Source organism: Silene latifolia, chromosome 10 (genome assembly GCF_048544455.1).
Source record: "Silene latifolia isolate original U9 population chromosome 10, ASM4854445v1, whole genome shotgun sequence".
Classification (NCBI taxonomy): domain Eukaryota; kingdom Viridiplantae; phylum Streptophyta; class Magnoliopsida; order Caryophyllales; family Caryophyllaceae; genus Silene; species Silene latifolia.
In genome coordinates, this window is record NC_133535.1 from 13213893 (window position 1) to 13229871 (window position 15979).

General features: G+C 32.6%; 1 protein-coding gene across 1 annotated transcript; it reads left to right on the forward strand.

Annotated features, from left to right (window-relative positions):
* The first annotated feature begins 13173 nt into the window (after positions 1-13173).
* LOC141607120 (putative F-box/kelch-repeat protein At4g22430) lies at positions 13174-14547 on the forward strand. Its single transcript, XM_074426478.1, has one exon. The coding sequence runs from the start codon at positions 13174-13176 to the stop codon at positions 14545-14547; it is 1374 nt and encodes a 457-aa protein (XP_074282579.1).
* Positions 14548-15979: the final 1432 nt, after the last annotated feature.

The following is a 15979-nucleotide window of genomic DNA, read 5'->3' on the forward strand; positions in this document are numbered from 1 at the left end:
GGACTTCCAAGAAGCGAATTTGCATTATGAGTTTGACATTGGAGTTGGTATGCGTAGTGTTAGCATATAGCCGGTTAAAAGGCTAAGTAGCTGAAGAAAATAATCTACGATATTCCTTAAGTTATTTAACCAATTTCGTTAATATAATTTTTGATAGTGAATAACGGTGCGCACCGGGGTGTTTGTTATAACACATTTGTGGACTATCATAAATGAGAATTGATATTGGTTGTTTTGTGAGATCTCATTTTAGTTGATCACTTTGCATAAAGGATCAGTTAGGGACTTGGTTATAAAGTCGGTTGACGGGATGGATCTAAAACTCGTATAAGATCCTTGACGATAGGATACCCAATTCCCCTCTAATACAACGTTAGAGGCTGAATTCAATGTGGAAGGCCTATTGTTAAGAGATTGAAGCACACAATAATTTATATCCCGAGGTGTGTGCTTAGACTTGCATGTTGTAAGGTTGATCTTTTGAAAAAGTGTGTTTGCAAGGACACGATAAAAAGAATCAACCTATATGAACATGAAGTACAGCCGCTTCAAGGGAGTATGGGTTTGACTCCTGATATGTTCATGAATAGATATGGGACACTAGGCTTGAAATTAAGTGTCGGTTTATGTAATTTTTAGAAGTAAATTAGTTTATGTGTGAGTTATCTTCATGTATTCAAAATGGGTAGAAAGGGTTCAATGCTTAGTCACACCCCGATACTCGAATATTTGGAATGTGTAATTTCACTAAGTGGAAATTCAATCTTCGTGACATTTCCATTTATGCATAAATTGGTATGTTTGTTAGCTGTTTAATCTTGTATTACGCTTAAATGGGGGAGGAATGTTGGTGATTTAAGAGTAATTACCGGTTCATTTGGCGTAATTAAGATTGGTTCATAGATGGGTAATTTCTAAATAATGTAATGCGAGTTCGGGAAGTACGGAGTGTACACTCGCTTAATTATTTACGGGATTACGGTATAGTTTTCGGTTCGAATAACTATGAAGGGGGTCTCACTACTCGGATTTTTAATTAATTGTATCCGGAATTTCTGAAGAGTTGTAACTCTTCAGAAATACATCTCCCTATACCCTGTTTTGTCATTATAAATAGACAAAGGGATGAGAAGAAAATGTCACAGAAAAATAATTATCTTCTTCTGCATCATAGAACGACATAACATTCTACAACAAAATACTTCTATATTATGTCTCTGTTTTTTGTGCCAAAAATCAGAGGGCACCGTCTTATCTCAGTAGAAAGTTCGATTATACCCAAGCACTGTTAAGGGTCGAATTATTCTATTAGGAAAGCAAGAGTCGATTCGGTGCGGTTTTATTGTCAATTCCTGTTCGTTCATACTCAATATCTAACAAAGCATATACACATTGTTTATGGCTTTAATATTGTTCATTTAGAAATAATATGAGATCTTATATATTCAAAGAGCAAGTTTACATAATTTAAGTATTAGAGCACGTAAGGACTAAGGAGTACTGGAGTAGTAGTAGAAGAGTTCGTATAATAATCGTATGGAAGGAGGCGTGACTTTTGCCTTTGAATGAAGTTAGAGTTTACCAAGTATTAATTTTAATTTATTTCATTACCTTATTAACCTAACATAGAATTAATCAAATAAATATAATTCAATCAGTTATTACAGATTTAACCAAACATTTTATAAACATTAAGACTGATAAACCACAAGGTATTTTTAAAAGGATTTGTGTTATTAAATAACTATACAATTTTACTTTTGTAAGCATTGTACGATAAGAATAAATTTTATTACTACTCGAAACACCATAATAATATGAGAACTTATTGCTCAAGTACAAATCAACAAATAAAATATTAATGAAGTTTGAAATGAGTCTTTACATGATCGAGTCCCGATATTTGTAGTGGTTTTTGTGTAAAGTAATTCAACAAATATTTTTTATATGAGATTGTTTTTCCCTTAATTGCAACATAGCGAAATGTCACTTTGGTGAATATACAATAATCTCAAATTAATATAGAATACTTTATATGAGGGGGGTATTGTTATCTTACTAAGATTCTGAAGTTAAAGGTAAAACATAATCTCATACTTAGATAGAACACCACTGACAAAGTAGCATATAGGTTACGATCCTAAAAACATTTTTTAGTTACTACATATATACGACAGAGCACTACTAACAGGCCCGTGCATCACACGGGCATTAAATCTAGTCTAGTATATATATAAAAGAGGCTTTTTTCAGGCACTCTCAGAGATTCCAACTTTTCTAAAACACTTAAAATTAAAAACACATTAAAATATATGAACTTGATAGGATAGAAATTTAAAAAAAAAAAACATTAAAATATAAACTTGATAAGATACAAAATTTGTGTACGTACCAAACACTTTAGCAATGTATATATATATGCATTCATCCTCTTTATAAGAGAACCCTAAAAACACTCTTTTCCCATCCGTTTTCACGTGCTTTTTTTTTTTGTTGTTTCAAATGTATAATAACCATGTTTTTAATAATTGTACGATTTAGTTTATTGAATATCTCTACTCTATTATTTTGATTGCAGGTACTAACTCTTTCGTATTTACTTTTATAAACAAAGGCTCTAATAAGGGTATTAGATAGAGACAAAACTACTTTACGAGGTAAGATCATCAAACTTTTGTTTTTGTATTATATTATTGTCAACTTTGTATTTCATATTGATTTCAAGGATTTGTTTTCCATATAATTAACGTCATAATATGGTTTGTAAATATAAATATTGTTTTCGTTTTTGTTTATCTTTGTATGCAGGAACTTCGGCACAATTTTTATTCAAGGTGACCTACGGTGTACGGATTAATTGTACAAGTTAGGTATGTTGAGTAAATTACTTTTACTATAAAATTAAATTGTAGAACAACTTATACTCGGTAAAGATGGTATAAATCATATACGTAATTGTACCATTGCAAAAATTTACATGACCTACAACACTCTCCCTCAAGGTGTTCATATCACTCAAAGTTCCTGATAATAACCATATTCAAGATGCTCCCAGGTTTCCCTATCTCATTGTAGACCAACGAGCTTAAAAGTTCCTAATAAATTAATCCACATAAAAGGAACACATTATAATAGTAAACAATTTTTTTTATCATAAACGAATTAATGGATCTCCAAGACTCCCAAGTATGATTTCTATTATCTCATATCGACCATAGAAAAAATATTATAAATATTTTTGTTCTTTTTATTTGAAGTAGTGATTTATATAATAAATTGAATATGATACTGAGTTTATTAGTATATATACAATTATTATGTTATTAGCTCTAATTTGAGACAATCGTTAATATATCTTCTGATTTTCTACTGAAATGTTTTTCTAACAAGCATATTTTTTATAATCTTTAACATTTACGCTACTTTATTTGGGTGTTTTTGCAGATAATCTGGGAGTCATGCATGTCTTCATCTAACATGGTTGTGGGTTCGAGTCGAGGAGCGAGAAATGAGCTATTTGCGTAATTTACGTATTTAGTACAACTTGCTATTACTAACACAAGAAGTACTTGAGTTTCTTTTAGAACAATTCAACTAATAACAATCATCATGGTAATTCAGTTGACTGCTATGGTACATTAGCTATGTTTAGTGTTATATTTGAACATTACGTAAAAGATGTATGATCAAAATTTTAATTGTTTATCTCATGCACTTGCGGAGTTTCGATATTATATACTCCCTCATATTCACTATATTCTTCCCTTTTACTTTTTACCCAAGAAATAAGGAAATCAATTTGGACCACAGAAAACACACTACCCCACGTGCCATTGAATTTGGACCACACAAATCAACCCAAAAAAAGAAAATAGGGAAAAAAACCCGAATAACCGAATATGGAAATAGGGAAGAATACCCTGAATAGGAGGGAGTATAAATTTTAATGATTACTTTAGTGGTCAAGTAAAGTTGATTTATATTGCAAATTCAGAGTGGTATTAATGTATTATACCTTCCCTTAATATTGTGAGACTATCAAAGTTACTCCTGCCTTGAGTTGGTTAGCATTACGTACAACTTTTGTGGACGCGTTTTGAGAGATAATTAGATAAACCTACCGACAAATCAAATATATATATATATAAAGTAATATTTATTGGATGGGAGGGAGATAAAGTTTAACTTATATCTATCTACGTACAAGACTACAACTCTACCAAAAAACCACTACTACAAACCTCAATGCGTATTCATAGAAGTGTTGCTAATATTCTAAATCTACTAGCATGAGTTAATTATTGATAATGTCAGTAACAACATATCTAACAGGTATATAGGAATCATTGTCATATTATAATTCACATATTCTCATTTATAACGGGTATATCCATCACAAACTTGCGACGGGTCAAGTACTACTCATGTATTTAGTTAAGACAAAACATTGTCACAATTGAGACTTGCTGATTTCGTCACAATTGAGACTTGCTGATTATAATTAGGGCACAACCCACGATCATACATATCTAAGATGACAATAAAGATTTCATAATATGCCAATGAAGACCGTTTAATACGGAGCAGTATATAACACAATCGCACAAAAAACTAATTGAAATTAGAGAGACTAACTGAAATTAATTCACAACGTCGACTACACTTATTTTCAAAGTCATTAATTACTTTACGATAGCAAATTTTACCGTTCTCACATTCAAGAACTTACATATTCTATCACTTCAGTTAAAAATAAAACATTATTTAGAAATCGTGCAACGCACAGGCACAAAATCTAGTATGTTTATATTTTTCAATAAGGTTGCTTTTAACTTTTAACATAAAAACGCCATGAGATAAGCCACAGCAGCTGGCCTGAAATAAGCTGATGAACCGCTAATTAAATATTGTCCTGATATTAACCCGAAGTCCCGAACATATATTGCCCGTCTCAACCTGAGTATTATTAACCTGACAGAACTGCTTAGCTGATGTTTCTCAAAAGATTGCATCCGGCAACAACCCTAAAGCGATCACATACAAGTTAAAGCTGTTTAAGAGCTAATTATTTCTAATTAAAGTATTATTACCAAATCAAATTCTAATTCGTTTACTATTTAGTTTAGGAAATTTATAGTAAGCTGGGAGTTCGACAATTACTCCGTATATATATAAATCAACAACTATTTTAGTTTAGGAAATTTATAGTAGTTGGGGGTTCAACAATTACTTTATATATATATATATATATATATATATATATATATAGAGTGAGCATCCCATGAGTCTAGCATCTTAGATGAGTCTAGCATATCAATAAGAACCGTTGGATCAACAAGATCCAACAGCCCTCATTCTTCCACGTCACCCTCTATCAATCTGCAAAATTATAAAACTAAACACTTCCTCTTTCACGTCTCATTATTGTCATAAATTTTATCTCTCTACAAGTATTCTCTCCCCCTCTCTCTCTCTAAACACCATAGTCATCAATTATTCAACAAAAAAACAGACGATCTAATTCCTTCAACCGCCTCTTTTTCCAAAAAACATTAAAAATCAAACGAAATTTTTATTAAAATCAAGCGAAGATCTTCAAAAAAATTTAGTTAAGATTATATTAGATCGGTTTATCGCATAAAGAAGAGGTATAAATCGTTCTCAATTTTCGTTATATTTTTACAAAAATTTCGTTGTGATTTATGTTATTTCAGGTTGTTGTTGTTGATGATGATGATGATTGTTATTGTTGTTGTGGTTGTTGTTGATTTTATTGATGATATGAAGAAACTATTAATTGATTTAGGGTTAATGTTTTGCTCAAACTGATTAATTGATTTTTCGCCAAAAAATTAGGTTTAATTTGCATGTTGCTTTGGTTGATCATGAATTATATAAATAAACTGTCAATTGATTGTATATATATTCACTTTTTCGAACATAGAAATTGAGAAATTAATTCTAGTTTTTGTTTTCTTAGTTATTAAATTCTGTGATACTTCATGTTCTAATTTTCGCCTAAAAATTAGGGTTAACGATTTATAAAAACTGAGTAATTAATGTACGCTTTTGTGTTTGCGTGGGATTGATTAATCTTTGTAATAGTGTTCTTTGTAATATTACTACTTGCATGACTTAATCGTAACGATTTCATAAAATCCTCAACTCTTCTTACTGTAATAGCGTTTCTGTAACATTACTACTGCATGACAGAAATTGAACTTGAAATACTGTGACAATATTGTATATTTGATGTTATTGGTTTTTTCTCATTAAATTTGATGGTATAACAATTGTCATAAACTCACAAATAATGTTCTTTGTAATATTGTTCTTGTAAAATTATGAATAATGATGGACCACAAGCTTCGCATAAGTTGTAGTTATTAATAGTCGAATATTTTGTTTTTAATGTCAGAATATTTGAAGAAGAAAGTTTGAGAAATCAACCAATACAAAAAAGGCGCGCAAAGAGAAGATATATACAAAATGGAGTAAGACTACGCTAATCGGTCATGAAGATAGGTGTGAAGAAGGCAACGTTAATGAAGTTGAAATCCTAGTTGAGGTTGTTAACATTATTGTCATATTTTGATGTGTGATTATGATGTATACTTCTTGTAAACTTTTCACATTAATACGATGTGATATTGCAAATCATTTTAGTGGATCAATCTGGTTAGTCTGTTTTCACTTGATTTTTTATTATTGAAGTAATTAAAGTTTGGTCTTTTAACACCGTATCCGTATTATTTTTATGAATGAATGATGTTACAAGAACACAATTCTTTGTATCAATGTTACGATAACATTGTCACTTTTAAAATACGAAACATACAACTTTTTCATTACATTTTTGAACTACTTTATACACCGTTTGATATAATACACAAACTAAATAATAATTATTGTAACATTGTTGTCATGTTAGTTTAATGAATTAATGTTTTTACAAGAATAACATTGTTACGATAATATTGATATACCATTGAAAAATTAAATATAACGAAGATGTTACTGGACTTACAAGAACACTTGTAACTTTGATTAATGACCGATATTCTTTGTAACACTATTGTTGTGACGTGGCAGAATAAGGATTGGTTGTATTGGAATTAGGAGGAACGTACAAAGTTATCTAATAAACTAATAAAGCAATAAAGTGGTGTTGACCATACAACAAATAACACAACAATAATGGTAAAAGTGTCCACTATCATTCCAACTTCAATAACATTGCTTTCTTCATGCCTATCTCCATGATTGATTATTCAACGTCTTGCTTTTTTTTTTGTATATATTGTATCCTTGTGCGCCTTTTTTTTGTGTTGGTTGATTTCTCAAACCTTCTTCTTTCTTCAATTCTTCTGACAACCAAAACAAAACATTCGACAATTACTAGATAAACCATATGCGACAGTAACAATATTACAGTAACATCATTACAGTAACATCATTACAGTAACATCATTGCGAGTTTATGACAATGTTAAACCATCATATTTAATTGAAAAAAATCACATAACATCAAATATACAATGTTGTAAGGATATTTTAAGTTCAATTCTGTCATGCAGTTTTAATGTTACTGTAACGCTATTACAGTAACAAGTTTCGTTGATTTTTTTACGAAAACTAATTGAATTCTCACATTTACCGCAATTTCACGAAAACAAATCCAGGTATGAATTTAATAATGTGAAAACCTTAATTTTTTTTACAAACATTTATAACACAAATAATAAACGGTAAATAATATAAAATGATGTTATACCACAAAATAATCCATAAAATCGCAAATTAACACATAAATCAATTACAACAAAGCATGAGAAAACGAAAGATTGTTAGTTTCACCATGACATAGCCCTAACGTTTCAGAAATAGTTTGAATACAACATATAATCGACATTAATAGTATGAACAATCAACAATAACAATTTTTAAATTAACTAGAAAGCGTAGAACTAACCTGGAAATCGATTGAAGGTAATCGAACGAAAAATGCGATTTCAGCTGAAAGATCTAAATCGGGGTTTGATTAAGTTGTTTAAATCGATTGAATAGATTCAATCCTGAATGGCTATAATCATGAATTAACTGAATTGATTGAACTAATAAAATTGCTTATTGCTTGAGTTTCTAAAATTGATGAGATTAATTAAACGTGAATTGTTGAAAATTGGAAACCTAGAATTTGGGGATTTGTAGAAGAAGACGATTTAGAGAGAGATGGGAGGAAGAGAGATAAAGTGATATTGGGTTATGATTCTGTTAGGTTAGATTTTTAAGTTTATATAGTATGAGCTAGGATTAATCTCAGCCATTCATTTGTTTAAAATCGAATGGTTGAGATTAAAATGCTAGACTCACCTAAGATACCTAGACTCACTTGATGCAATTTCTATATATATATATATATATATATATATATATATATATATATATATATATATATATATATATAGTCGGGATCCGATGAGTCTAGGGTTTTAAATGAGTTCGTCCTATAATTATAAACCGTAGGATCTAATAGCATCAGACGCGCCAGATTGTGCCACGTCACCCAAATAATTAAAACAACAGGACTGAACCCATCCTTTTTTCTTCATTTCTGTTTCGTTCCTCTGCACCCCCCCCTCTCTCTCTCTCTCTCTCTCTCTCTTCTTCTTCACTTCTTCTTCTTCTTCTTTTACTTTGTCCAGATTAAATGCGCAATTAACAAAATTGCAAGAGAAAAGCGAAAAAAATTCATCAGACGATGGAATATTATGTGTTTTTACCTAAAACGAGGTACAAGCTACGATTTAATTTCTAAATTTTGTTTCATTCACTTTGTTATGTTAGATTAATTTGTTGATGCACTAATTTCTTCTAAGTTTTGGTTTAATCGAATTTTTAGAGTATACTGGTGAAATTATGATCATCGTCATTAATAATTATACTGGCGAAACTGTGTTATTATACTGGTGAAATGTTATTCTACTGTTATAATTGTGTTATTATATCTTTGTTGAAAATATATTCATCCCTGATGTTGAGGATAAATTTATCCCTGATTTGCTTTGTTAGCCAATTTCTAGCATCACTGAATCATAAGTTTGTCTAAATAATTTTTTAATAAATTTGATATGTTGCACTCTTGGTTCGATTATTTTTTGTTGATTTAGAATTTGCAGTTTCACATACGTGTAATCTGTTCTACTATAATACACACTGGTCGTCAATGTAACATACACTTCTTGTTATTATAACACGTATTGGGTTGTTGCCTCAATATATTCGGAGTACTTGTTATTAAAACGCATATAAATTAGTTTTTGTAACACATACATGAGTAACTAGTATCACTTCATAGAGTCTCCTGTTACACTATGAAATAACTTGTCTTACTCAATCAAGTCAAATGAGTTACTAGTGTGACTCGATAAACCAAGGTTACACAATCGGGTACCGAGTGCGTCGAATACCTAGTGCGTCATTCTATAAGTAATATTTAGGATATAAGTGGAGGATTTGGCTAGTGTCGAAAGTTTGGTAGGGCATGTGGCTAGATCTCATGGATTGCATTTGAACTAGTTTGTGAACTGCAACTGATATGTCCTACTCTGCAGTTTGGATAATGTCCATTATGTGCTTAGTGGTGCTATATATATTAAATGGCAATAGATGCACCATTCTTTAGTTAGAAATTTGGAAGCTCTATACATGACAATTCTTGGCCTGACCATTCTTTTTGTTTCTGCTTTTGAGTTTCTAAATGCAAATATGTTTCATATAGGCTATTAGCTCAATGGTAGAGCAATGTGCATTTTTGCACAAAAGATGTGGGTTCGAATCCTGCATAGCCTAACATAGTAACACTCTTTTATTGATGTTAGATGTGATTTTTTTTCCCTGGCATTTTGTTAAAATTCGAATTGTAAGAAAAAAATTTAGGACACACTTTCAAGACTGCATTAACACAACTAAACCACAAAAAAACATTACTATGCTATTATCGTAACATACTTACACTACTAGAGTAACACACATTCACTGTCACAACTAAACCACAAAAAAACATTACTATGCTATTATCGTAACATACTTACACTACTAGAGTAACACACATTCACCGTTGTGTCTTTCCTTAGGCTGTTTATTATCACATCTCTATTGTCTTGTAAGTTAGTATAATCATTAGAATAATATTGAGTACTATTTTACTATGTCCAGAATACACACTAGAGTAACACACAAGCAAAAAAACAACCACTAAAAACGAGATAACCTATGTGGGAGTCGAACCCACATCATTCGTACAATTGTACGATGCTCTACCACTTGAGCTAATAGGTTTTTGATATACTATGATCAATCAATTAATAAGGCCAAAAGACGCATATTCTTCTTCAATTTAAGCCTAAGATCTGTCGATATGTCGTATCCATGAGTAAAAATTGTTACTCGGTATAACATAGGAAAGTATAACATAGTAATCAGACAATGACAGGATATGTAATTCAATAAAACCTTTATAGTAACATAGTTAAGCTATTATTGTAACACAGTTCAACCGTTATTGTAACATGCGTAAACCATTGTTATAACAAAGTATAACTGCTACTTAAAATGAGTAAACTATTAGTGTAACAAAGTATAACCATTATTGTAACACAGTTAAACCATTATCGCAATACAATTAAACCATTATTGTCGCAAGTTACACTCTTAACCATTGTTATAATTTTATCACACACAAACACCGTTACAATCACACACTTATACCATCATAGTAAGAGAGTCATAAACTTACTAATACAGTTATCGTCACTATTAATACCGCGGTACAATTATTAAAATGTTATGTAACACAAGTACATTAATATTGTAACAAGTTAAAACAAACATGCCGAATCAAGTTCTCAACAATAAGCCTTTTTCCAGTATGGATTGCTCAGACGTGGACCTTCATCAATATTTGACAACCAAACAAGTTACTAAGATTTGTTGTTTCACTATGGAGCAACTTTCTGATCCAGGTCTTGTTAGTAAGGCCCATGGAAAGGATCAGGCGTACTGTCGTACTTTCAAAACGAAATTCGACTCAAAAGTTAACATAATTACCCAAGTGCTGCTTATAAACCTGAGAGGAACTTGCAATTAGAAGGACAAAGCCTCGCAAAAGCATTATGACAAACAGTCCAACACAACGACTAATTTTCTCGATGTTGATGATGTACATACTCCACTGTAAAGAAAGAAAACAAGAGCGTCGAATGTAGCCAGAAAACTTAAAACCATAAATCTTATCCTGTTAATCAATCAAGCAACTATCAGAATGTCATTTGGGGAAAGCTTTAGAAAGCTCCTACATCAAAATAGATGGGGACATACAATTTACACCATCTTGCCATCATTATAATACTCATCTACAATAGATGGGTAGCATTACAACCCAAGAGCATTTGACCATCATTATAACAAAGTTTCCATGATTAAAACACCTTTCCTAGTTCCCCGTTAGTCTTCGTGAATAACCTTAACATTACTACTAGTCACAATAGAGGGAAGTAAACAATAAAAAACATGCAAGGATTAGCATATAACTGATTGTAATGAGTAGAAAACAGATACACCATTAATGTAACACACTGATATCATTATTATAGCACACTCAAACCATAAAAGTAACACACCAGCAAACCTTCTCCTCCTCCTCGAATCACGAACAAACGCACCAACAAAAGAATAGCACAATTTGAGTCGACAATCCTAACCAAACCTGGAACAAACGCACCATTAGTAACCCGGCTAAACCATTATAATAACAAACATATAGCATTAGAGTAACATAACGTCATCCTTCCATTATCGCAATTAGTCATTGAGTAACACACTTATATCGTTACAATAACACACTTAAACCATTATAATAACACACATATAGCATTAGAGTAACACTACTTCAAAAATTCTACTCCAATATTTTAAGAATTTAAAATACTTTAAAGCATTATCATAACAAGGTTATATCATTGTAATACAGTTGCACAATTACTGTAACACATGTACACCATTAGTATAACACTAATAAAAAATCCTTATCATCGTACGGTTTACAAATACATCGCATTTCTATTAGCAACAAAAATAAACAGAGCATTCAAAAGATTGTGCATACTTGTAAGCGATGATTAACAATAGTTTGAATCATATAACTCGATTACTCTAACATCGACGACGAAATCGTTGGAGATCAATGCTTATTTAGACGATGTTGTTGAGAATGAAATATGCAAGCTAGAAATGCTTAAAATAATTACAATATAACATTAGATTTAGTGAAATAATGAACACAATTATATAAATTGAACAATATGAAAGCAGAATTGAGAAGTATAAGTGATTGAACAACACGACAGCTAAAACAAAATCAGAAAAAGGGAAAACATACAAAACAATAATATAAACCCTAGAAAACAAAAAGCTATTCCAAATAACTAAGTTTTTCACAAATTGAGCAAGAAATTCACGAAATAATGTTAAAGTACAGTAATTAGAAATGAAAATTGAAATCGAATAGATAAAATAATCTTACATTGAATCGATCAACAATTTGAGTAGGTCGAAGTAGTGAACTTTACCTTAATAATCTGCAATGATATGAAATTAAATGGCAAATGAAGAAAATTAAACAAATGGGAGAGAGATTAGGGAGAACCGTACGAAACTCCAGCGATCGATGTAGAATATAAGTATAGAGATGAATGAATTGCATAAATTATGGTGGAATTGCATAAATTATGATTGAATTGCAGAAATTCCAGTGGAGAATTGAGATGTGCTTGAACAAGGAAAACGTAGAGCAAATTTGATGAGAGAGAAAGGAGATCTGATAAATGACGAAAAATGTGAGTGGATCAGGTTTTATTGTTTGTCTGTGAATTACAATTTTGCCCCTTTCAAAAGATGCGCTCTATTAATATCGTAATACGTTGATCAGATATAATCTCAGCCATTGGATTGATTAGATCTAACGGTCTATAATGGTAGGACGGACTCACCCTAAAAACTAGACTCATAAGATCCTAATTCTATATATATATATATATATATAAACCAACTAGCTACGCCCAATTTAATCAAATCAAATCATCCTTGTTTCTTCTGTTTCTAATTATTACAAGGATGGTTACTAAAGAGAGGCCATTACCAAAGGAGTTATCTGCTCCTTGTACTACTATAGGTGGTGATTTAAGCGTTTGCACTAGTCATAGCGCACAATCATTGTCATCATCATTGCCATTTGATCGTCTCACTGATGACCTTTTAACTGAGATCCTCCTGCGCGTTCCCATCAAGCCCCTTTATCGCTCCAAGTGCGTCTCCAAGCATTGGCTCTCTTTTATTTCCTCAACTTGTTTTGCCCGCTCCTATATCATTACTGATCATCATAACGACATGCTACTCTTCAGAACTTTACACAATGCTGGTAAAGTTTATGCCTTACCCCTTCTCCCTGGTGCAGCCTACCCTCATGTTTCTTCTATCCCCTTAACCTTTGATTTTGTAGATAACATTTGGGAGGTAACTACTAAGGTGTTGTGGCGCGTATTATTAGTTGGTAGCTATGGCGGTTTGGTCTTACTATCGGCCTGTTTTCAGGACTACCACGCTGAAAAAATCCGCCAGTATTGTTATTATCAGTATTATCTGTGTAACCCCGTGTCCAAACAGTGGGTCGAACTACCTTTGATCCCAACTTGCGATACTGTTGGTTTTACTTGCTACCACGCACAACAAGCTCGAGGACAAGACGGGATTTCTAGAATTTGGGCTGATACCGATTCCTATGAAGAGATCATTAGGAACAATGTTGATTATGACCCCAACAAGATTGACTTCACTGTCGTATCCATCAACTGGAATAACGAGAAAGGCAAGTTTATGGCTCGTGTATTCTCCTCTACTGATGAAACAGCCGAGTGGAGTATATTCCACGTCCCTTGTCCACCTGGTTCTAGGTGGACGGGTATAGACTTAAGAGCCAAGCTCGTATTTTTGAACGGAAAGTTTCACTGGTGTGGGACCAACTGCATTGCTGCATATGACCCTTTTAACAAACCTCTGGACTGTGATATCATTCCGTTACCTCCAAGGGATCCGGTCAAATCAGGGACTTATACAAAGTTAGTTTTGGAAGCGTGTGAAGGGCGTCTTAGATTGGTGAAAGATTTCTTCACCGGTAGATTTGTGGTTTGGGATCTTGTGGATTATGCTAATAAGGTGTGGGTTCAAAAATTTGATGTTGACACTGATTTAGGGTTTCAGTCCTTCGTCGGTGTTGTTGCCAGGGACAAGGTTTACATGCTATCTAATTACTCTTCAGCTATCAAGCTCTTTGATGTGAGAAATAAATCCGAACAACATGTTTATGATCATATCACTTCGGACAATAATGTTTACAAATTGCGGTCTGTCACACCATTTTTCTCAAGCCCATGGCCGACTCCTGTTGCAGTTGGACAGAAAAAACTATTGTCTTATATAAATTTCCCTTGAATTTAAATACTCTTGTATAATGTCTAATAATATACACCACTTGTGATTCATTCATGTTTTGTTAATAGAATTATATTTCGTCATACAAGTATTTCTAAAGGACATTGCTGACAATTCTTATGGTCGTAGGGTTGGTTCTGCTTGTATGATTGTTCTTGTGTTTATCTCTGGTTAATGCATCTTGAAATTCTAACGTAGGTCGGAGGTGCTTGGATGCTGAACGCTCAGTAAATGCCCCACCATAAATCTTGAGCTGGACGGTTGGGGCGCGTCGGTGCGGTCCTGGCCGGGCCTTATCGGCCCTAGTGAGATCGACCCACATGAGATAACGGGCTGGGCTAGTCGCGCTATCTAGTGCTGGCAAAAGCTGACCCGTCTCGACCCGCTCGAAACCTGACTCAGTAGAACCCGAAAATAGGGTGAACCGAAACCAACCTGAACCCAACTTGAACCGATAAATGATAGCAGCATTATTTTTTTTTTCAACCTGAACCCAATATGACCCGACCTGCTTTGTCCGAACCTGTAACCGACCTGATTGTCGCCTTTAGTGCTATCTAATGTTTGGCCAGGGACTAACTCAGGTGTACTAGGTTCAATGACGGGCCAGGGTTAATTTTTTTTTTTTTTTTTTTTTGTGTGTTTTACAGGCCAATTGGGTCGGATTCTCAAAACTAAAAGGTCAGAGCCGGAGGAAAAAGTCGGCAACAAGTAGACATGAAGTTATGATAGGGAAAAGCCACAAATTCTCGTTTACGACAATACTATCCATTTTAAATTTAAATCGGATTAAATATATCATGTGGGAGAAATAGGATAACACTATAAAAGCATAGTGTATTGAAGAGGTAAAATATCGATTTTTTTTCTAAAATAGGGTTAAAAACCAAAGAAATTATCAAAAAGGATTGAGTTTCAAAATAATTACCTAAAATGGATCCATGTCAGCCCAAAGCTAGTATCGGATTCAAGTCATTCTCCCCCTAAGCGACTACATCTGGGATGACATGAAAATAAAGTTGCTTTTAAAAGCCAAGATTTTAGCCCAAGTCGCTCAGCCGGCCGGCGATTAGAAGACAAGTCGCTGTGGGAGGCAGCGACTTTTGGCATACTGGTAGTATTTTATATAAAAAAAAATACCAAAAAAAAAAAAGAACTTATGCGGAATCAAACCCAGATCATACGAATACTAACCCTTACCTCTTCTCCAGATTAGTATTTTATATAAAAAAAAAATACCAAAAAAAAAAAGAACTTATGCGGAATCAAACCCAGATCATACGAATACTAAACCTTACCTCTTCTCCAGATTCCCAACAGAATATTTATGTTCAATATTTGCAATCAAATATATAGGAGTATATTATTTCCAAACATAAAACCGTTGCATTTAATATGTGTTATAAATGTTTAAGCACAAAATTAAAGAAAC